Source organism: Molothrus ater, chromosome 6, assembly GCF_012460135.2.
Source record: "Molothrus ater isolate BHLD 08-10-18 breed brown headed cowbird chromosome 6, BPBGC_Mater_1.1, whole genome shotgun sequence".
Classification (NCBI taxonomy): domain Eukaryota; kingdom Metazoa; phylum Chordata; class Aves; order Passeriformes; family Icteridae; genus Molothrus; species Molothrus ater.
In genome coordinates, this window is record NC_050483.2 from 7,824,230 (window position 1) to 7,846,772 (window position 22,543).

At 41.3% G+C, this 22,543-nt stretch overlaps 1 protein-coding gene across 8 annotated transcripts in view; it reads left to right on the forward strand.

Moving 5' to 3' along the window:
- The first annotated feature begins 1,585 nt into the window (after window positions 1–1,585).
- Window positions 1,586–22,543, forward strand: part of PPFIA1 (PTPRF interacting protein alpha 1) — a 53,967-nt gene continuing 33,009 nt past the window's right edge. For 7 of the 8 annotated variants that reach the window (XM_036383770.1, XM_054515109.1, XM_054515108.1 and 4 more), the window contains exons 1-2: window positions 1,586–2,712; window positions 3,815–4,078. In XM_036383770.1, coding sequence (XP_036239663.1) covers window positions 3,815–4,078 — 264 coding nt within the window. In that variant the 5' untranslated portion in view covers window positions 1,586–2,712. Of the gene's footprint in view, window positions 2,713–2,952; window positions 3,013–3,814; window positions 4,079–22,543 lie in introns of all 8 variants that reach the window. The other variant, XM_054515106.1, reaches the window with a different exon arrangement.

Here is a 22,543-nt window from a genome sequence, read left to right on the forward strand (position 1 = left end):
GTATTTGGCTTTTTCCTCAAAGTTCCAGTTCCCAGAGTCATGGGATTACATTAGAAACTCCAGGAGGAAAAACAAAAAGTAATCTAGACCTCATGGCTGTACAGGGAAAACTTATAAAATGTGACTTGAATTCACTCTAAAGGCTCAGATACCAAAGGGAAAGAGCACAGTGTAGTAAACTTGTAAAGAATTTCGTATGTGGAAAAGGAAGATTGACTCAATAGTGATGCTTTCCATCCAGTGCTAGGTGTCGAGATGATGGGACAAATTAATCCACATAATCCAGCCACAAATCTGCAAAACCTTCTGTGCAGGGACTGCTGCTTTTGGCATGACTTGCCTCTGTCTGCCTAACTGGCCCTTGATGCCTTTTAGAGCTTTCCGCTGTAAAAGCAACAATAGGGTCCAAAATGCAAATACTTTATTCAGGGTGGTAGCACAAATGCAAAGAGAGGAAGAGAGTTTCCTAAGCTTTGCCTGGCAGACTTCAACTTTCAACTCATGGGCACGGTGAAGGCTCCAGGAGAGAGTAAAAGCTATAGAAATGCAAGTGGAAAAACATTTCTATGGTGTTTTGGAAAAATAATAATCAACGTAGCCAAACCCAGTTTCCTGTGGAGAACAGGCTTTGTCAGAAAGTCACCCCTCACTGTGCTGGGGACCTGAATTCCACAAAATCACAGAATGGGTTAGCTTGGAAAAGACCTCTGGGGTCACTGAGTCCAGCCTATGACCAAACACCACGGTGTCACTCAGGACATGGCAGTGAGTGCCACATCCAGCCTTTCCTTAGACATGTCCAGGGATGGTGACTCCAGCACCTGCCTCGGAGCCCATTCCAACGTCTGATCACCCTTTCCGTGAAGAAATTCTTCCTAATGTCCATCCTAAACATCCCCTGGTAGCTCAAGACTATGTCCTCTTGTCCTGTCACTGGGAAAAGAGACCAACTTGGCCACAGCCTCCTCTCAGGGAGCTGTATGGAGTGACAATGTTCTCTGCTTTTGTTCAGGCTGAGCCCCTTTCCCAGCCCCCTCAGCCTCTCCTGACGCTTCAGACCCTTCCCCAGCTCCGTTCCCTCCTCTGGACTCGCTCTAGCCCGTCATGGCCTTTCGAATGGAGGTGCCCAGAGCAGGTCCCCGCCTCCGGGCTGGCCGAGGCGCTGGGAGCGGGCTGGGGCGGCCGGGCCGGGCGAGGCGCTGCGATCCCGCCCCGCCACATGCAGGCCCCGGCACGGGCTGCGACTGCGGGGCCGCTCCAGCCCTGCCCTGTTCCCAGTCCTCAGCAAGCACGCCTCCCGCCCCGGGGCTCCGCTGCGGCTTTCCCGTCCTTCCCCCCGGGGCGGGCAGCGTGGGCGGCGGCGGTATCGCTCCCAGGGCAGACAGCGCAGAGCGGGTCTCGAACCCGGGTCCCCGGCGGCGGGGAGCGGGGCAGGAGAGGCCGCGCCGCCCCGCGCGGTGCATTGTGGGTGCTGCACTGATTTATGCGGGGCCGCGGAGCGCGCCGGGAGCGGTGGGAGGAGGCGGCGGCGAGGGGGGCCGGGAGCGGCGGGACCGCGGCGGCGATCGCGGCTCTCCGGGCGCGCAGCGCTTCTGCCGCCCCCTGAGGCCGTGGCGGCACCGCCGGGCGGCCGGCACCACCCACCACGGCCTCAGCCGACCCCGCGCCGGCCACCACGGACGTGGAGGCGGCGGCGGCGGGCGGAGCCGGGCCCGGCCCGAGGGGACTGTCCCGGCGCGGCGGAGCCGCCGCCGCTCGGTAGGGGCCGGAGCCAGGTCGAGCTCGCCGGGGCCTCCGCGGCCGGGCTCGCTCCGCAGGGGCTGTGCGGGGCCCGGGCCGGCCGCGCTGCTGGGGCCTCCGGCGGGGAGCGAGCGAGGCGAGGAGCGAGGCCCGGCCCGGTGCTCTCCCTCCGGGGAGAGCCCCGCGTCCTCCGCCTGCAGCTTTGTTAGCCGGGCCCTGCGCAGGGAACGGCAGCGGCGGGCCCGGGCCGGTGCCCCCGGAGCTGCCCGGTCCTTTCTTCGCCCGCTCTCGGTTGCGGAGCATCGTCTGCGGGACTGGTGCGGAGAAAACAACAGGTCTCGCTCCCTGCTCGCCTTCCAACGCGACGCCAGCGCCTTGCTCTTGGGATTATAAATGTTTGAACTAGGACGCAGGGAACTGGAAGGAGAGCCTTCCCGTTGGAATTAATAGAAGAGAAAAGAAGGGAGGCTTTTCCAAATCCTCTACAAGAAAGCTCATGCTGTTTTCCCCTGCTGTCCGTACTCTGTTTAATAATGCGATTGTGACCTGAGTGGAATTTATGAGCGATGAACTGTTGAAGCTTGTTGCATCTCTGCATCGGACTACTTACTTTTTTTTTTTTTTTTTTTTGGTCAGCACATGATTCCTCTATCCCAGCTGTTGCTGGACCTATGGGCCAGTAATAGAGGGATGGGAAGCTGAGACAGTTTATTTTCACATTCTTCTGTGCCGGGGACTTGGCGAGTTAACTAAAGCTGCTGCTTTTTACTGGATCTGCTCTTTCTTCGGCAGGTTTATTATTATTTTTTTTTTCATGTGTTTCAATTAAACAGTCATTGTACTGGAGCTGGATGGGTGCTTTGCGATCCAAAGGGTTTTGGGGGATAACAGAAAACTGCTAAAACAGAGAAGAACTGGTGCTGCAGGAAACCTGGGGCCTGTTTTCCAAGCCTTTTCGTTTTATTGAGCAAGGTAAATAACGTAGTGGTGAAAATTCAGGGCTTATCGTAATCATGCATGAAAATGTTACAAAGCACTTGAGGTTGTTCCAAGTCTTTCAAAGCATGGAGAGGACCCACTGTAATACTAAGAATGAATTGTTCTTTTAAAATTTCCAGATGTGAGTGTGAAATTTAAGGCTGAGAACAAAGTTTGTGGTACCTGAGAGGTTTGGGGAGCTACTTATCCTGATTTTGCCTTACGTTCTTGTAGGTTTGTTCTTTTGAGAGAGGTTGCCTGAAGAACTTTGTTGTTGGTTCAGTGATTATACGAGTGAGTTTTTTCCGTGGTTTTTAATGCCTTAATGCCTCAGCTCTGGTAGGGATCTGTGAGGGTCTCTCAAAGGTGATCCCAGCTTAGTGTGCTCACTTCCAGTAGTGCAGTGCTCCTATTTGCATTGTTAACCAAATTCATCCTCCGCCTTTAATTATTTTTGCTTACCTTTACTTCTGCTGTCCACATTGACAGCTGCTACTACTTCATAATGATTTTTTTATTTTTTATCTTCCTTGACATGTTTTTATCTCTCGAATTGGACTGTTTGGATTTACCACTCATTTGCCATATGTCACTTTCACCACCATAAAACTTGTACAGCCAACACAAGCTCAAAGCACTATTGTAAATACAATCTTTGTGCGTTTGAAGCAGTGGAAGAAGCAGATAATGTTTCCCATAATGTGCAGTGTAATCATTTGCTGGGTGAAGTGTATAATTTTTGGTGTCAGGCTGCATGCCTTATCTTTGGTTTTTTTTTTTAAAGATCTCGGCAACAGTTTACTCCTCACAAAAACATAAATCCATTAAAATGAAGTCACAGTTTGAGACGTAGCCTGCAAAAATCTGGTTTTGCAAGAAGTCACAAGATTCTCATTATGAAGCAAAGCCTTGATTAAGTTGACTGTACCTTTCCTCCACTCTTAATGAAATAGTGGCAAACACCAAGGTGCTGGCAGCCTTTGCTGATGCTATCGTGGGGAGAGCTAAGTGGGTATTACGGGCAGCACTCAAAGTTCCTGTTTAGATTCGTTTGACCGAGATTTCTGGCCTTTGTTGTGTCTCTTTTTGTTTCAAGATGATGTGTGAGGTGATGCCAACCATCAGCGAGGCCGAGATTCCCGCCGGGGGAAATGGAGGCCACGGTTCAGGTTCCCCGCTGCAGTCGGATGCTGATTCCCACTTTGAGCAGTTAATGGTGTCCATGCTGGAGGAGAGGGATCGCCTGCTGGAAACGCTCCGGGAAACTCAGGAGACGCTCGCCCTCACCCAGGGCAAGCTGCATGAGGTTGGCCATGAGAGGGATTCCTTGCAGAGGCAGCTCAATACTGCACTTCCACAGGTATGAACGTTTGGGAAGGGCTTTTTCAATGAATTTTGTATTCTTTGTTGGCTTTTTGTATGTTTGATTTACTGAAGAGTCAAGTTGTCTTAGGGAGAGATGAATCTATCCTGAAAGATCTTTTGGTGCTTGCTCATTTTGAGAAAGGTGCAGAAGCAAGGAAAGCAGGGAAGAGCAGCCCTTTCCCTCCAGTCTGCTCTCCCAGTTTCTGAATTTCCTTGGCTTAGCATAAACGTGGAATGGTATCTACATCCTTTTGTTTAATAGAACTTGATGGACTTTTTTTCTGCAACTAGTACTTTTTAATTGCTATTTCTTAATTGCCTGATTCATTCGTGTACTTAAGAATTAATACCTGGTCTAGTGGGAGGTGCCCCTGCCCATAGCAGGGGTTTGGAACTGGTCTTTAAGGTTCCTCCCAACCCAAACCATTCTGGTATTCTGTGAATTCCATACAGACCATTCTGACTCTATTAAAGACTTTGATTTAAAACCCTGAAGACTGCTTGTGAATGCATGCTGTGTTGTCATGGCAATATAGAAGTCTGAGTGTGTTGTTTAACCTGTTTAGTTATTTCTGAAAAGTTTGGATTTGGTTTTTTGAGGGGCTTTTTTTTTTTGATCCTGCTAGGAGTTCCTAATTAGTGCCTTGTGGAGAATGCACGTGGCCTGCAGTGCCAGGTTTGTTACGTAAGGAGCATAGTTAGGAAAGGTGATTGGTGTCTGCAGAACTCGTTGGGTTTTATCCATTCGAGTTAAAAATAATACAGCTGGACTTTGGACATGTTGAGAAGCATTTGGTTGTAGGCAAAGCAGGGGCTGCTTTGAGGTGTTGGTTAACTGTTGACAGCCTTGTGCCTTCTGGCAGGGTGGCTGTTGTCCCAAGTGTGGCACAATGATGCTGTGACTTCTACAAATGTTCCCATATCCTTGAATGTTGTAGTTACTGTTTATACCCTTTCAAACAGTGGTGTTAAATCCTTCTGTTTCACTGCTCTCATTATGATGTAATCACTGTATGACTCTGGTATGGTAATTGGTGCTGGTAATTACTGAGGGATGGAAACGAAAATGTTACATGTGTTAATCTACTTCTGTTACAATGATGAAAATCAGAAAGGAGAAGTTTCCAACCTTTGCTGCTGCCCATGTTAAATCGTGTGCTGCAGGCAAACATCATTCTTTGGCTTTTTGTTGTAATAATTGTAGCTTCTCATCTTTTGTGTCAGGTCTGCTACATTAATGGAGGCCATTAACCACTTGCATGACCTGCAGACTGCTAGACCTGAGTTTGTGGCTGAGCAGAATCATCTCAGCTCAGCTCTGCTGTTCCCCTTTTGCCTTTTCAGTTCTCAGCTTTCCTTCCTAAATCTTGTAGGCTACTTGCATGTAACCATCACTTTCTGAACATTTCTGGAAAGTTAGTAAACAGTTCCCCTTTTCAAGAATGCTGTAATTGCATCATTTCTTGTGAAATCTTTTGGAAAAGCAAGTCAGTTGAGGGAGAAATTTTACTGCAATTTTATGTAAACATACAGCAGTGTATGGATTTTTGTAGGTTGCTGTTGGAAAATACTCTTTTCATCCTGTGGAACTGCTGCTTTTGTCCCCAGTGATGCTTAGCTCAAATGATGGTGGTGCTTTCAAAAATCAGAAATATTTTCATTCTTGTTGCTGCATCAGAAGTAACTTCTGTATTGGGCAGTTTTTATTGTTGTTATAGTAGAGTCAGTTACTTCATGGGTGCAAATTTTTGATGAGGGGAAACAATTTTTAAAAAATAATTCTAATATGTGTTCACTGTCAAAACTTTGTAGTGACTAGTATTTGAAACTATTCAAACTTTTTTGTTAATTATTTCAAGCTGAGCATTCTTTTAAACTACTGCCTTAAATGCTCTGTTGTTAAGCTGTGAATTTCAAGGAGGGTAAAGTCTTTAAATTTAATAAAATAACAGTTGTGTTATATTTTTTTCAGCAAAGAATGGATAGTAGTGTAGATTTTAATTTTTAATCATACTAGTTGTTTTCAGTTTAGTAGACCTGCAAGGTCAGTTGAACTAATTGTACAAAGACCTGTGTAATTTCATTAATTGCTAAATCACTCTGTAACCAAAGTATTATTTCTTTCTCAGACTCGGCTTGTAACAAGTCTTTGTAGTTGATTTTAGGCTACTTTATCTTAACAGGTATTGAATTGAATTGTTTCTGTGTGTACTTTTCCTGGTTTAGATCTTTAGCTGAACCAGCTAGTTTTAGACTGTTCTGATAACTGATGGGAAGTCCTGGTCTAAAAGCAGGAATGCCAGATTGATTTATTCTGTACCAAAATGCCTCTTCTGGTTTTGCTATGAAGGAGTCAATTTCTGATGGCATTCCTGTGCTTAATTCCTTACAGTCACTGAGTTTTCTGTGTATAAGAAAGAAGCTCACACTGGTATATAAAATACACCATGTCTATATTTCAAAAGTAACTAACAGTGGATGTGATCAATTTCCAAATGGAGGTATTTTCAAAATCAGTATTTGCACCTCTGAGATTCAAAAAGTAAATGTAGTTTTTCCTGCAGCAGTGATGCACATTTCATGGTCACATTTCTTAGTGTGGTGGGCAGCTGGGAATTCAAAGCATCAGTTCTAGCTCCATAAACCTGGGACAGTTATTTGGGTTAAGGCAGCTTTTGTGGATGTCTAATTCACTGAGAGAAGTGCATTTTAATCTTATATAGATGTGCTTTATCTGTTACATTTACTTAAAGTAAATACTTAAGTAATTTACTTAAAGCTGACTTTTTCTGGGTTTTTAGTGTGGACAGCTGGAAGTGAAATACATCACCACTGCCTTGATAAAATAACTGGATTCTTGGCAATGCTCTTTGTTTTCTGGGAGTTTCCTCTATTACAGATTACCCTACTCAAACTGTACTCTGACCTTGGAAAACAAACCTTGGAAATCAAAGTGCTGTGCTAGAACTTAATTTTATGCTTTCTAGAATTTTTCACAGAAAAAAAAACCAAAACTTTTTACTTGAAGAGCTTTATGACATAAACACATTGTTATAATTCTAATGATGGTCTTAGTGGATTTGTTTATGCCCTTTATGTGCCTTTTAGAGTGCATTCTACAGAATTCAAGATTTGTGTGCTTCACATTGATAAGTTAATCTGTAAAACTGTATTTGAAGGTTAAATTTTGAACCCAAGGTAGATGAGGCCCAAGTTACTTCACTTCTTGCTATTAAAGTGTTGCAGGCCAGGGTTCATTTTGCTGATAGAATTTCACGTAGATGTTTTCTAAAACATGATGCTTGTTTTGGATGGTGAATACCAGAGTGTAATCTCTAGTGACTCTGGTGCTTATCACAAACAAAAGCACAGTCAGTAAATTCACAGCAGTTGTTATCAGGATGAAAATTTTAATATGTATGTTAATTTTATAAGCTAATAAATACAATACAAATATGAAGCAACACATATTAAGATCCATTTTAATCTTGCACCTCTGATCTTTTGGCCTTAAATTTATCATGCCTCATTTTTTTCTGTACAAGGTAAGCAAAATAGTAGGTTAAAGTAAAAGTTGCTTTCCTCCCATAGTAAATATTTTATCACTACTTCACGCTTCAGTTAAAAATGGTGTGTGTCTGTTCATATTTCTATTCAGTGAAGTTGAGGTATGTCCCTATACACTGATGTTCCTCAGACAATCTCAAAAATACTCAGTGCCTCACCTGTAAGAAATAACAAAACACTTGGCCCGAAGACTGCCCTGGCATCGTTTGGAAGTGATGGACTTAAGGATTTCATTGCTATTTTATGAATAGTGGTATTTGGATTTCCTCCAGACAAGTTTTGAGTAATACAGGATGTCATAGATGTAGAAATGAGGCTTTGAATTGTACCTAATATGAAGAACATAGTGGCAGAACACACAAAGACCTGGCCAGACTCTGCAGCAGCTGAAATTTCCTCAGCACTTCCGTGCAGCTCCATTTGCAGCATTCCCAGATGTTCAGCCCTGAGGTGCCATGGCTTGCACTTCTTTCTCTGGCAGCAGCTGGTGCTGACTTCTGAATAACAGCCATTAATCCCAGAGAGTGCCCAGGAATGCTGGAGGTGCCAAAGGCTTTCTCATCGATGTCAGGGCAGGCACATCCTCCATTGCTCCCACCCAGTTCTGGCAGCAGAGGTGAACAGGACTCTTCCTGTTGCATTTTCAGACATCTATGTTGACTTTCAGTTGCTAAATCATACTTGGCTCTGAGTAAATTACTGAACTGATTTGGCTTTACACTAGTTGAAGTCAGATGGAGATAGGCATTCAGAGTTCTTCACTGATTATCAATAAACCTCAGCTTCCCTAGCATTTCTTTGTTTTCAAGACATAGGTACCTTTTGCTCCAAACTTTCAAAGTATGAATTTGTCTGAAATAATGCCCTGTGTTTGGGCAAAAAGGAGTAGCTACACTTAAATGATGCAGAGGAGTATATTGAGCACTGAGTCTCCAGCATTGGTTCTGTGTTCTTGGTTTCTCTTGTGGATATGTTTGGGTTTGTTTATTGAAACATCCCACCCCTGCCCAGCAGACATCTGTTTGCCTATTGTTAGCAACTTGCTGTTTATACTGTGCTTTTAATTTAGGTTTGCTTGATTATAAATAGACCATTTAGCTTGATTAAATTTGGAATTCATTTTGGGTTTCCTTGTATTTGAGGGTGAATTTTTCTGCTGTTAAATTTGGGGTCAAATTTACTGCTGTTTTACTGCTGAATGATGTCCCATCACTCCCTTTAACAAGCAGATTTGGTGAAGTCCGAAACTATTGTTTTTATTTCCCTTAGTTTATTTGTAGAAAGAATGTTTTGGTGACTGCACAGAAATGCTCTTTATTTGTTTTGGTAGTGGATGAGGCCCTGAAACAGGAGCTAGTGATTTTTCCCCACTCTTGTGCTACTGTGGACAGATGTCTGTCAGTGGGTTTATTAATGCTTGGGGTGCTCTAGTCTAACCTGCAGCCTAAAAACAGCCTGTATGTAAGGTGGAAAGAACTATAATCAAAACAAAGTATTTAAAATATATATTTAGAACCAGGTGAACATCACATGTATACCCTCATGAGTTGCCTGTAGCCTCTGGTGCAAGAGGTAGTGGCTTTTGGTATTTAGAGAATTCTTCCTCTGTTACCTTTTATTTTTTTCCTCTGTTCTTTTGTAAGAGAGTAACTAAAAAGTGCTTTGAAGATGTTTAGTTGCAAGACTTAAAGATTCAATGTGGCTACATAATTACAATTCCAGAAAAAAAAACCAAATCCCTTTTTATTTATTTTTTTTAAAGAGAAATATGAATTAAGAACACACTTCCCTACTCCCTTACAAATTCTTAGTGTTTTAATGTCCACTGGCCTAAGACTTTGTTTCATCCTTTCTGTAATATATTTAGGAGAGTTGAATGTTGGTTTTATTCACTGTAGGTTTTGATCATGGAATTAGGAGGACACATTGTGTTTTAATATATGCAGGCCCCTTATAGTTAAGAGTGTTGTCAGAGACCTTGGATTTTTGGAAAGAACATTTTAATATGCTTATTAGTAATTTTTTTTCCTGTCCCTAAGTTAGCATTGCATCTCATAACTGCATGAATATGCTTCACAGTTGAATTTGGGGATTTATTTTTTTAGCTTTCCATTTTTAAAGGAATATGACAGAGGTCTTTGTGTAAGCTGCTTGTGGCAATTTAGGCAGCTTAAGTCACTTAAAGTCTGTAAAGCTGACTGGTATCTGTTGACATATATTAGAAAATACTCACCATAATCTCTTGTGTATATACATCTCAAGATACAAATACTGAGAAGAGATAAATTTGTGTTGTGTGTGTCGGGTAATCTGGATGCTCATAACTTTCCAAGTGTCTTTTTTTAATAATTCTGCCTATGGGTTCCCCAAGTGTAAATGTAATGCAATTCCTGCCAGGAAAAATGTTTTCACATTCTCAGGGCTGAAAGAAGAATTATTATTTTGCTACTGAATGGAGTGAGTTTCTTACTCAACTTGACTTTTTCACAGAGGCACAGGGAAATAATGTTTATACATTTTGGAAACTCCAGATGATTGTGTAGGAATCCATATCTGTAGGTCACTTGAGGAGATTGTTCTGGGAGTTTGGATATTTATAATTGGAGGAGTGTGATTACAAGTCCAAGTTAATGCCCACTTTCATTCTGATGTGTTGTTTTCCTCTAAGCTGATGTGAGTAGTTGGTTCCCTTGGTTTTTTGCCCATGACCTTTATCTGTTTCAGACTTGACCTTTGGTTTCACATGAAATCAGCTCCTTTCCTCCTCATCAGCCTGACAAGGCTCTGTGGCCTGTTCCTTCAGTGGCTGGAGCTGCAGCATTTTTCAGAAGAGAAGCTTTGTTGCTTAATCTCCTCTTTTGCTGTTCCGCAGTGGCCTTGAACTTTGCTCTTGTGTTTATGCTCCTGTCTACTGAGGATATGGTTTTTGGGGATGGTAGTGGAGATCTTAACAGCAATATAATTTTGGTTGGATCTGAAATGTGCCATGGCTGTTGATGGATACATATGAATACGAATGGTCAACATATTCCTGTAATTCATCTGTCTTCTGGTTATGTTTGCAGAAAGATAAATACCTAGAATTAGTCTTTTGTTTTACAAATTCTGTGAAGTGCACCAAGGTTCGAGTCCAGGCTGGATGGAGCTCTGAGCAAGCTGGTCTGGTGGAAGGTGTCCCTGCCCATGGCAGAGGTGAACATTAAGGTCCCTCCCAACCCAAACCATTCTAGGACTCTGTGATCCCTTAATGAAAATATCCTTACATGAGCATAATCAGATATCTTCAGGACAGATTTTAAATAAGAACTTGTTTAAAGGGCTGCTTGGAAAAAAGCTTGAAAAATTTGATTTGTGACCTTTTGAGTTTTGTTAAGGAGAAAAAAGAACTTCTCTTTAGAAAGGAAGCATTTTTTTCTTTGTCATAGGAAAATGGACAGCTCTTGATTTTCTTTTTAAATTTAATTAACATTTTTTTCTTTTTTTTCCTCTCTGTAGAGCAGTAATCTCTCTTTGGTATGGTCTGTATCATGCTGTGTTTTGCTTTACTCCTCTTGCTAGAACATAGTAGAGTTGGGTATCCAGTTGTAGAGAAATATTCTGAAGCACGTTGCTTGTTTTTTTTTTAATCCTGTCTCTCACATAAATGCATATAAAAATTGGTTCTATAAATTTAAAACATTGTTTTTAGAGGCATATTTACCTTTTATATAGAATGGCAGGGTAGATTATGTGGTAAAAATGAGTAAAGCCTGGAGATTGTTAAACACTGTACTGTTGAGAGAAGTGAGATTTTCTTTTCCTACTTCAAATTTGACAGAACAGTGCACAGTATAAGGATTTAATTATATAATCCTATGGAGCTGAGTAATTTACATAGTTAAAAAAGCCAAACAAAACAAAGCCACCTTAAGATGTGCAGTTTAAGCAAAGAATTTCTATGTTGGCCTGTACAGAGTTGAGGCTGGCTTGATGTATGGTTGAAAGATCTGTGAATGTTCTCGTGAAGAAACTGCCTTGCAGTTGATGAAGCCTATTGATCATTGTCTTCAACACTGGCAGTGTCCAGTGCTGAGCAATGGGGTTTATTTTGAATGACTTGAAAAGGAATTTTGGCCACCAAAATGCTTGGTGTAAAAGCTAAACAAACATTTTTCAATGTGGAGAGTGAGTGATCCAATAAAGAGGATCATAAATTCTTGTTTTTTTATTGGTGCTATATCCATGGTTATCTCCATAAACAGTGACCACTTTTATTAAGCTAGTTCTGAATTTCCAAGCACAGTCATGAAAAGGGAGGGAGAGATCTCAAAGTGAAATTGCTTATTTGCTTTACAGAATGTTTGATATGAAAGTTTTTTCACTTTCAGCCTCAAATTGCCTTCAGAAAGAAAATTGGGCGAAAAGGGAGTTCTGTACACATCTGAAGGGACTGCCAGGGTTTAAACTGTGGATTTGTGGGTTTGAGTTGTGGATTCTCAATTGTCCTACGTGAGCCTGTCACAATTATTTAGCAATATATACTTTGCCAGTAGAATGTTGGAGTCAAAACTCTCATTTTCTTTGCATTCCTATCTGTAATTGGGAAACCTGTGAACTAAACATGCTGGGAGTCATGGGACTCTGTCAGCCTTGCTGAACTAATAGTACCAGAGCTAAATTCTGTTATTTGCTGTGCTTTTCACAGTAGCTTGTGCTTGTTGATTTGCTGTTCCCAGTGGGAAGCTGGACTCTGTAATTTTATATACTTTAAGGTTCTCTTGTGTAGGGTATTTGAAGTCCTGGATGCATCTCATGCTTGAATCTCTTGCTTCTACTGGGATTTAAGGCATGGGCTGCTTTGGAAACCCAGCAGTAAAAGAAACTCCTGATCCAAATTAAACATTTAATGAACAGGATTCTCATGTTTGGAGTTCCTCAGTTAATCTAATTTGGATGTGAAGAGTGGTGTTGCACTCAGGAGACCCAAGGCTGGAAGAGCAGAGCCCGTGTGGAGGGTGATATTGGATGTGTGGGTGGATCTGGTTGGGCTTTCCACATGTTTCTGCCTGTGTAAGGTGAACTCCCTTCAAAGCTCTCTATTTTCTGTACTACATTTGGGGGAATGACTAAAAGTTTGGTTTAGGTAATTCCAGGGATGCCCTGGGATACCACTGTGAATCTTTTTGTTATTCTTAAGAAATGTATTTTTCATACAGCATGGTCACCTTTTTGTAGTTCATGGGAAAGAACTTGGAAACTCTTAACATTCTTCTAGCCTTGTGTTAAAGAGCATGAGGCAGGTGCATCCAGTAATTTATTTTCTAAAACATGCTGCTTGAGTTTTCAGAATGTCTTTGCAGGGTGTGGTTCCACACCATTATCTTCCAAAAGCTGAGTCTTTGTCTCAAGAAATCTGGAATTACTTTGCTTCATGTAAAGTAGAAAGGAACAGCTTTTTAGGGTTTTAGCTGTCCTTTTCCCCTCCCAGGGTCTCTTTTATGCTGATACTGACATTGGTGTAACTCTGACCCCATTGGAGCTGTAGTTTGTGGAGACTGCATAACCCTCTCCTGAATTTTGTACAATGGTTATAAAAGGTTAAGTCCTGGGAAGTAGAGGAGGAGAAATGGGCCGAGCATTTCTTTTGTCTCAGTGGAGTAGGAGGCTGCAGGGCTTCCCCGTTGCATCATCTGTCCCTTGTTTTAGTCCAGTGAGGAACAGGAGCTTCACAGGTTCCCCACCAACCCATCTTTCACTTCAGCATTTGGTAGTGGTAATACCATATTGACAGCCTGCCCCTGTCTTTTATTCATTTATTTATTTTACATTTATTTATCATTTATTTATTGATTGATTTTTTTAAAAAATTATTTCTTCTCTGCATTATAGCCTTGGTCATCTCCCTGGTTTCCTTCTACTGACTGGGTTCAGGTATCATCAAGTTTAGAACTGTTCATTGTGGATTTTTTTTGTTTGTGGCAGACTCAAAAATGACTTTGAACTTTATTTAAAGCTTAACCAACCCCTCCCCCTAAAACAGCCCTTCAGTGTTTAATCTGTGTTGCTGATTTTTTTCCTAGTTTTTTTCTGTGTTTAAATAGCAGACATGTCTGTTGTAGGACCTGAGATTGTGCTCTTTTTGTGTGGACTTTGGAGTTGCTTTGTTTTGGAGTATTTGCTAAAATGGAGCAACATTTCCATGGAATGGTACAGTAGAATTTATTCAGAATATCACAGATTTGGACATATTTAGCTTCAGTTAACCCAGTAAATCCACACAGCCTGTAACCTGGGGTGACAGAGTACAGAGAAGTAGGGAAAAACAAAATGTGAAGAGCTGAAAGTTGAATTTCCTGCTGAAGGCACGTATCTGTCCTCAGTGAGTATTACTTGCTTAAACAAGTTTGAAATTATAAGACTGAAGTGTTCATCACTTGGCAAAAATAATAAATACAGATATATATATATAATAGGAGAGCACTGAGGGGGAGGTACATGCTGGTGCTTGTTTAATGAGGGTGGCTTGGCCAGCCTTATTCAGATATTCCCAAGCATTCCCTCTTAAGAGAGTGTGAAAAATGTACTTTTCAGCTGCTAGCCACAGAACTAAAGCTGGCAACCAGAGGCCAAGATGAACGATTAGAATAGGGCAGGGCCTCAACTGCTGCTCAGTTTTTGCAAGCAGGAGTATCTTGTCATTGAAATAGTTGTGCATGATGGGTCTTGTCCTGGGTCTGTTTGTAAAAACCTGTGCAGTGTTAGTCATGTAACATGACTAGAATGTAGCATGTAGGGTTAAATAATTTTTAATTCATAAAAGTCATAGAAATTTAATATTTAATGCCAGCTGAGCTAGAATTATGCTGTTTCTTTTAAGTGCAGTATGTTTAGAGTTGATGTGCAGAAAAAGATTTTTTTCTTGCCCAGGTAAACTTACAAATCGATGTTGTTTGCAACTTGAAAGATCTTGTTACAGCTGCTTAGTCTCCAGAATGGGGGTCCTAGGAAAATTACAGAGCTTCTTAAATCTTCTCAGCATACCTTGCAGTTGTTCTACAGTTTGGCATCCCCAAGGAGGATTGCATGCTGTGCTATCCAGTGTGGAATCCCAGGAAATCTTGACCAGCTTTGTGTGAGGAGAGGACAAACTTCAGTGAAATCCCTCTACTCTCATATTAAAGATGGAGACTGCTTTTGGTCCCATACCTGGTCAAACTGGTAATGCAAGATTCTTGCTCTTTAATTAAGTACAAGTGTATTCTCCTTTTGCCATGGTGGGTATGGGTGTGGGTAGGTTTCTTCACTAACATGGACTCCAAAAATGGAGATGCCTGAAGCTACACCTAAGAAGTTGTGCTGCTACTTTACTGTATTAGTTCCTCATCAAAATAGACTAGGCTGGGGGTGCAGGAATGTGGTAACGCTGATTGTGAAACCCTCAGAATTCATTGGTTCAGTGTGTCACTGAGAGGCAGTTGTTTTTCAGACACCCCTCAAGTACTGTAGCCTTATTCTGTGTTAAGTTAAGCTGTTATTCTGGAATCTTGGTGGTTGGAGTGGTACAGTATTGGAAAGGATTAGTGTGTTATCAGCTTTTCTCAACAGTTACTGCTCCGCACAAAATAGCCATCCCAAGGTGAAAAGCCCGTTTTTCAACAATGACTAAAGTTTTCCTGATGCATATTTTAGCTGATTTGGACATTTTTCCAAGGAAAACAAGCTCTGTATGGTTCTGAATACTTTTGTTCCTTATCTGCCCTTTCAAGGGGTGTATTCCTGTACGCTGAGGAGCAGCTAAGGTGGAACTCTTTGCATAGCCACACCACAATGAAGTGATTGGAAGGTTTTCTGCTAGTGTTGCATATGAATAGATGCCAAGTTTCATGCACGTCTGAAGGCTGCTTCTGTATTTCCTGTGCTTGCTCTTGTAATGCTTCAGCTTTTGAACTTCCTTGCTGAGAAGATCCACGGTGTTGCCTGAATAGAGGCAACATTTCATGACTATTTTTACAAAGACAAGAAAATAACTTCAAACTGGTATTTCAAGTTAGTGCTCAGTATATTCATTTCTTGTTAATCCTCTGTGCATGCTGCTAACTTGCAGGGTTTGCCCTCTCAACTGAATATTTGGAGAAAGCCCTGGGGGGAGAACCAGGTACTTTGGGAGAGTTTTTCACTGGTTGATTTGATACACATCTGTAGCTTTAAAAAGGGTTTAAAAGGCTGGCATAAAAACGGGTTGTGTCTGCTCTGGGTTAATTGATCTGCCCTGCTTTGAACAAGCTGTGTTGATATGTTAAGACTGGTGCAAAGATTAACAAACTATCTGGAGAAATTAGAGATCCTGAATGTTGTGATGATCCCAAGGCTGGTTTCTCTACAGAAGATGCAGAACAAACTGCAGGTTGTAGTAGGAGTGACTGGATGAGGTTTTCTGACTTGCTTAAACAACCTCATGTTCTCTTTCCTTATTTTCTCAGACTAAGAGCAGTTGTAGGGTGCAGCTGGGGCTTGATTTTGCCCACATTAGCTGTAAACAGGTTTGTAGGGACCCTGTGTTGTGTCACATGTGTGACTTGTGTTCCCCGTGGTGGAGGGATGCAGGTCTGGCTATGACAGAGGAGCCTGGAAGGTTGCCCTCTGTCCCTTCAGTCCCAAGCAAGGTGTGTGACCAGGGAATGCTGGCTCTCCAGTGCTGCACAAAGATCTGCTTTTGCACCAGCTTTGCCCCTGCCCTTGTGTACGTAACAGCGCAGTTCTGCTGGGTTTGGGGAAAATGAGATGCAGGAGGCCAGGCAGTGAGGGCTCTGCTAGACCAGGCTTGGACAGGCTGCAGTTAATGATTGAGGCTCTGTGCACAAGGGTTTGCAGGCTCCCACTCCAGGCTTTGCTGCTGTGTGTGTGATGTCTGAGCAGGGATTCACGTGGTGAAAGGAAAACCCCTCATTCTCAGAGGAACACCAGGCTGCATCCAGGTTTGGGTTCTGCTACTTTTACCCCCCGCAGCCCAGATGCGCCATGTCTGGAATGTGTTAGTTAGACTGGGGAAGGGGAGTTCCATGGAGCTGATGTGTTTCCAGCTCCCTTTTCCTGCTGCTCCTGCATTCCTTTTGCCAAGCTGCCAAATCCTACCTTTCTCCACTTATGTTTCCTTGTGCTTCCGGAAGCTCCCAGCACTGAGGTCTGGATTTTGTGCTTTGTAGTTCAAGCTCAGGGAACACTGTGCATAAATTTAGGCAACTCACTCAGGATGGTAACTGGAAACCCACTTATTGCCATGGAGACTTGGGCTTGCTATATAAGCTTTTCCATTTTGCCCTTGGGCACATGTTTGGTACCTGCTGGCTGTGAGTGAGGAGTCCTTTGGCTCTTAGCTTGTCGAATGCCAGGCAGTGGATTCTGCTTCCAGCTCCAAAGTGGGCTGGGAACAGCCAGAGTTTCATTCTAGAGCAAGAACATTATGCAACTGTAAACACGTTAAAACTTAATTGCCTGTTTAGGATTGAGCAGCAGTTAATGACAAAGCCTAGATAGGTCAGTCCAAGAGGGACACTTGAAGGAGACCTGCTAAAAAAAAATAAGGGATGGAATGGTAAGAAGTGACTCAGGTTTAGTATTGATCACTGGCTGGCAGCAATATTCACTTGAGTTTCCATGCGGTGCTGCAGTTCTTGATAGAGGAAAAAAAAAAAGGTAGTTTTTTCAAAGAAAATACAGATTTTTGAGAGTTAACCAGAGGTGGTATTAAACCTTTACTATATCTCAGTGCCCTTGGTTGGAAGGGGAGAATTTTTTTGACCAAAAAGAAATCTGAACCTCTGTTTTGGTGCTTGTCTTTTGAGTTATAAAACACCTTATGCATACACAGAAGTAGAAAAGGAGGCCAATACACTAATTATGTAATGAGCTCCAGTGTGTTCTCACTCTGGTGGGTAGTTAGCTCCACTTGGAAAAACAGCTACTTTGAGACTGAAAAGCCTTTCAGCGTTCCAAAACAGAAGAATTTGTCATATCCGTGTTTTAGTATTACTTGAAGTATTCTCTTACACTCCCTTTTAAGTTCTGGGGATTTTGAGAACAAAAGATAAACTTGTTTCATAGAATTAATTCTATTAATATTTGCAATAAGTTTTATGTTTCTAGCTTAGTCATTTCAGGCTGCTTGATACTTACTGGAAATTAGTTTCACAAGGTGAAAAGGAAAATATTTTTCTTTGCTCACTCCATGCTGATTTTTCTCTTTCCCATGAGCAAGTGCCAGAGATATGGAAAGGTTGAAAGCAATGTGTTTTACTACATGGAACAAGCAAAGCCTAATCTGTGTTGGTGTGTGACTATGTTTTTTTCCAAGGTTGGATTTAATGGTGAAAACAAGTCAGTTCTCCTCAGTTTTAACTCTCAATATCCTTGAACTGTTTCATAATTTTATAGCTCTGATTCTTAGCCTAAAAAATCCCAAAACAAACCTGTGACTTTATAGGTATGAAAATTTGCTTGCTAGGAACTTCCAAATATATTGGGGCTCTTGGTCACTGTGTGCTACCTAAACCCCTTGGATTTATAGTGAAGTGACTGTGAAATACCCTAGGGAAAAAAAATTAGATATTTAAATTTTCTTTGCTTGTTTTTTGTTTTTTTTTGGTTGTTTTTTTTTTTTTTTTTTTTTTTATACTGTATATTTGCCATTTCCATGCAGTCATCATTTGGAATAATTGTGGTTTATATGTAGTAAAAACATCATGATGGAAACTTAAAACTTACCTCTGATCCCCTAGCCCTGATGTCCTGCACTTCCCCCAGTTGTTCTTTTCCTGCTCTCTTCAGCTGCTCAGATTTGTGAGTGGCTTGCTTGATACTCAGTCTGCAGACCAGAATGATAACAGTAAACCAAAATATCACTTGCAGATTAAACAGATAAATTCCAGTCATATATTTGGGTCAGAGATGTTCCTAAAGATGTAACAGTCACAACTTCATCTTCTATTGCCTGAAGTTACTATTTTACAGTATTTAATAATATTTGATGGATTCAAAATGTTTCTCTTTTTTTTTGCATATATTTTCATTATTTATATAAATTTTCTGGCCATGTGGTTGCTTGTAGTTCATGATTATTTGTGCATTTGAGTGCTGTTGCATTTTCTTGTGGAATAAGGGGTTTTTTTTGCTTGATCAAATTCCAAACAAATTTAGTTATTTATAGAGCATCCCTAATACACAACATATATTAACAGACTTCCAGGAATTACCTCTTGTTTCTTTCAAGTGTTCCCCTAGGTTAAATACTATCTTCCTGTCATGTAGCATTTATTGGTCTGTGATGTGCTGTCTGTGAGACCTATGAATTACTTTTGTAATGAACATAAAGGGAACCTGTTCTCTGAAAGTGGAATGTTCCTGGATTGGGATCTTGGAGTTCCCAAGTGTGTCTGCTCAGCCAGGCTTGACAGCTCAGCACTAATGGATCCAGTTTTGGGAAGGATGTTTATATTGTGGCATGTAAATACTGAAGGTTGAAGGTCAGCTCTGAAGGTTGAAATAGAAGAAATGCTATTGCTTTAAAAAATCCTGGAGCTTGGGAACAAAAAAAAACCCCAAAAAATGAATTACTGAACAAGAACCAATTTTCTTGCTCAATGTGACTTTTTGTTGAGAATATTTATTTCTGGCACCAAGAGTGATGTGTTTGGAATGATTCAGTTTGGTCAGAAAGTTACCTTCTTCAGTAAACATTTCAGTTTAGTGTAGAGCATGGGTGTTTGCCAGAATGTTCTAATCAGCAGGGAGTATTTCCCTGGTAAATTCAGCACTCTCCCACCGACTCAAGTGAGTGCTCTGAAGTGCTCATTGTGAGTTCCATTCTTGTCAATCCCCAGTGCTGTGTATTTATTGTTTTGATGGCAGCCAGAAACTGAGCAGAACTTCATCCTGCTGCTCTCAGTCTTCTTAATTACAGAAAAGTGACACAGCTTTGTGGACAAGTGGGAAAGTCTCTCAGGATTCTTTTTCTTTTAATTCTTTCTGTACGTTCATCTAATGCCAAGGAAGAAATTATGAGACAACTGGAATTTTTTTGAGATGATAAAGGTGCAAATAGTTTCTCTGCTTTTGAACTGCTTAAGGAAATCACAAATTTCCCATTGAAGGTAAGTATTAAAACTAGAAAGGACATGTCTTTTGGCAGTGTCAGCTGAAACTAAGGACGTTCAAATGTTCTTTCTTAGGCAGCTCACGGGACTCAAAGCAGCTCTATTATGTCAAAACAAACAGCAGTGGAGGTGTTATGCAATGGCAGCAATCCCTGTCACTGTGTTTATGCAGCAGCCATATAAATTCCTGTGTGCACTCTTGCTCTGGGTCATCTGACAGTGTGATGGTTCATGTCACAATTGGGATCTATTTGTGCCACAATTTATATTTACACAGGAGTATGCAGTGGACTGGAACTCTGTCCTGTAACCATCTGAGGAGTGAATAGCTTTTCTTTCAAATATACAGCTGGTTTTCACGTGGGGAAGCTCATACAGATAAAAGATATCCATATATTGATGCTATACAGTGATTTGAAGTTGAAAAAGGATGATGAGACAGTGTCTGGTAGTCCTTGCTGTGCTCTTCATCCTGTTCTCAAGACTTGAGATAGTGGCAGGAAAAATATAAAACTTCAGGCCAGTGTAATCTGGAGAATTGGGCCATATTGATGTTTCTAAATGTTGATGTTGGCATTTTTAGGGTTTTAAAAATGTCTCTTCTTATATTATTACTAATTTGGAAGGGGAACCACACCAAGAAAGTAAATTCATACCAAGCTCTTCTCAGTATTACATAATAATCTAATCTGTAAAGATAAGCGAGGACTGCCCTTGAAAAATGGGAGCTTTGGTTTCTGGTTTACCTGAGCTCCTGTGAGAGCAAAAGGGGAGTGTGTTGCCAGTTCCCTGGGAGTCTTGGAAGCTCCCACACGTGGGATGTTGAAGGTGCAGGAGAAGCATGGATGTGAAGGAGCACTCTGCTGGGAAAGCTCGTGGTAGAGTCAATATTTCTGTCAGCTCCAGTGAAGCCTGAAGTAGGTTTTTCCTCTCTTGGTTTACCTTGCACTCAGGACCCTTTTGTAACTTGTTTTGTGTGTGTAAAAGTTCTGGTAGCTGTATTTACAGACCAGGTTGTTTTGGAAGTATTTCCTGGCCATTTGGAAATAATAGGCGCTTTTTTTTTTTTAAGAATGCAAATTAAATACTGCAGTGAAATATTTATATGAATGTAATTATTGTGTTAGAGAAATCAAATAACTTAGCAGTTGAAAAAGGAAAATAAATGAAGGTGTTTTGCAGGTTTTTGCTGATTAAGTGGGGGGACTGAAACTTTTTTCCAATGAGCAGGATTTGATTTAGGAATAGGGATTATAGGGATGGATTCTGCATCTGTGGTGGTGGTCTATTGCTGTCTTTTTCACAGCAACTTTTATAAGTTTGATAGTAATTCCAGAGTTCACTCCAGGTGTATATTGTGCAATGTATTTTTTGTCTTTTCAGTCATGTGTATCTTTTAGAATAAGGTTTACCAAATGAACATTGGAAATTGCAGTGTCTTTTGACCGTGCCTGCTTATTTTAGCTGCATGCTAGAATTTACAGATGTGCTTAGTATAATTAATTGGTTGATATGGCCTTTTGTTTTTAAGCATGTGCATTCTGTCACTTTGAATTTTGCTGCAGAACAGCTCCATCCTAAGCTTTCACTTGATGTGCAGCTGCTGGCTGAGAAGCAGTGGGTCTTGCAGAGTTTGGAAAAAGTAGAGAAGCAGCAATTGTGTTTCCACTTAGCTGGATATTTGTGTTCACCTTGTCCTGCTCATCACCAGTTCAGCTGTACAAATCCATTGTTTATTAGGCAAGGCTCTTGTTTATGAGTATTTTCCTTTATGAGTATTTTCCTTATTTCCTAGAGAACAGAAAGGAGTGTTAGTTACTAGCATTTTGATGTTTTCTTATCCAAAAGCTCCTGGTGTGTTCACTGGCTACTGGAGTGACTGAAGCATATTTATTTTCACATTATAAATTGCATTGACAAGACATGAGGGTTGCTTTCTTGCAAGGCTCTTTTCCAAAGGATGGACTTGTTCACATTCACACTGTCAATTCTCATTTCCAGTGTGGTTCAGATTAGAATTTAAAATTTTCCAGGGTAGATTAAGTTATGCTTTGTGTTTGCTTCTAAATGTGGTGTATAGTTGTATCTCTTGTTCTATTCAGAGTATGCTCCCTGAGTTAATAGAACATTTAAATGTCCTTTTTATTAGTTTTATATTATTTCATTTTTAGTGAGGCTGTTGATAGAGAGGAGAAATGGTCTAGGCTGCAGTGGCACTTGCAGATATTAGTACAATCATTTCCTGACAGAAACCCCTGACTGCAGGAGGATATTCTTCCATATTGGCTGTGTTCACTGCAGTAATAAGCATGCAGTAGGTGTTGTGAGTTAGCTCCACTCCTGTTCCCTGTTGACACTTCACTCTGTACTGTTTCTCTTTGCTGGGGTTTTGTTTGGTGAAATCTTTATTGAATTTGAAGGGTGAGCCTTGTGAGGGCTTTGAGCCCCCGGGCTCAGCTTTCAGAAAATTCTGATTCTAATCTTCAGAGATTTCTAGCAGGACTGTAGGGAAAGGGCTGCTTCATTCCCTTTTGTGAGATTGGAAGGAAGGCTTGAATGAAATTCCTTATTTAGCTGTAATCTGGTACATGTCAGGATTATTCATTGTTGCTCACAATTAAATAATGACTTGAAATATGTCACGTTTGTTGGTTTCCTTATTTTGCTGTGCTTTTCGTGTCTCCTTCAGCAGTTGTTAAAAAGAAACCAAAACTCACAAAACTAACAACTCTTTGAAACTGTAACAAAGCATGTTACAAATATGT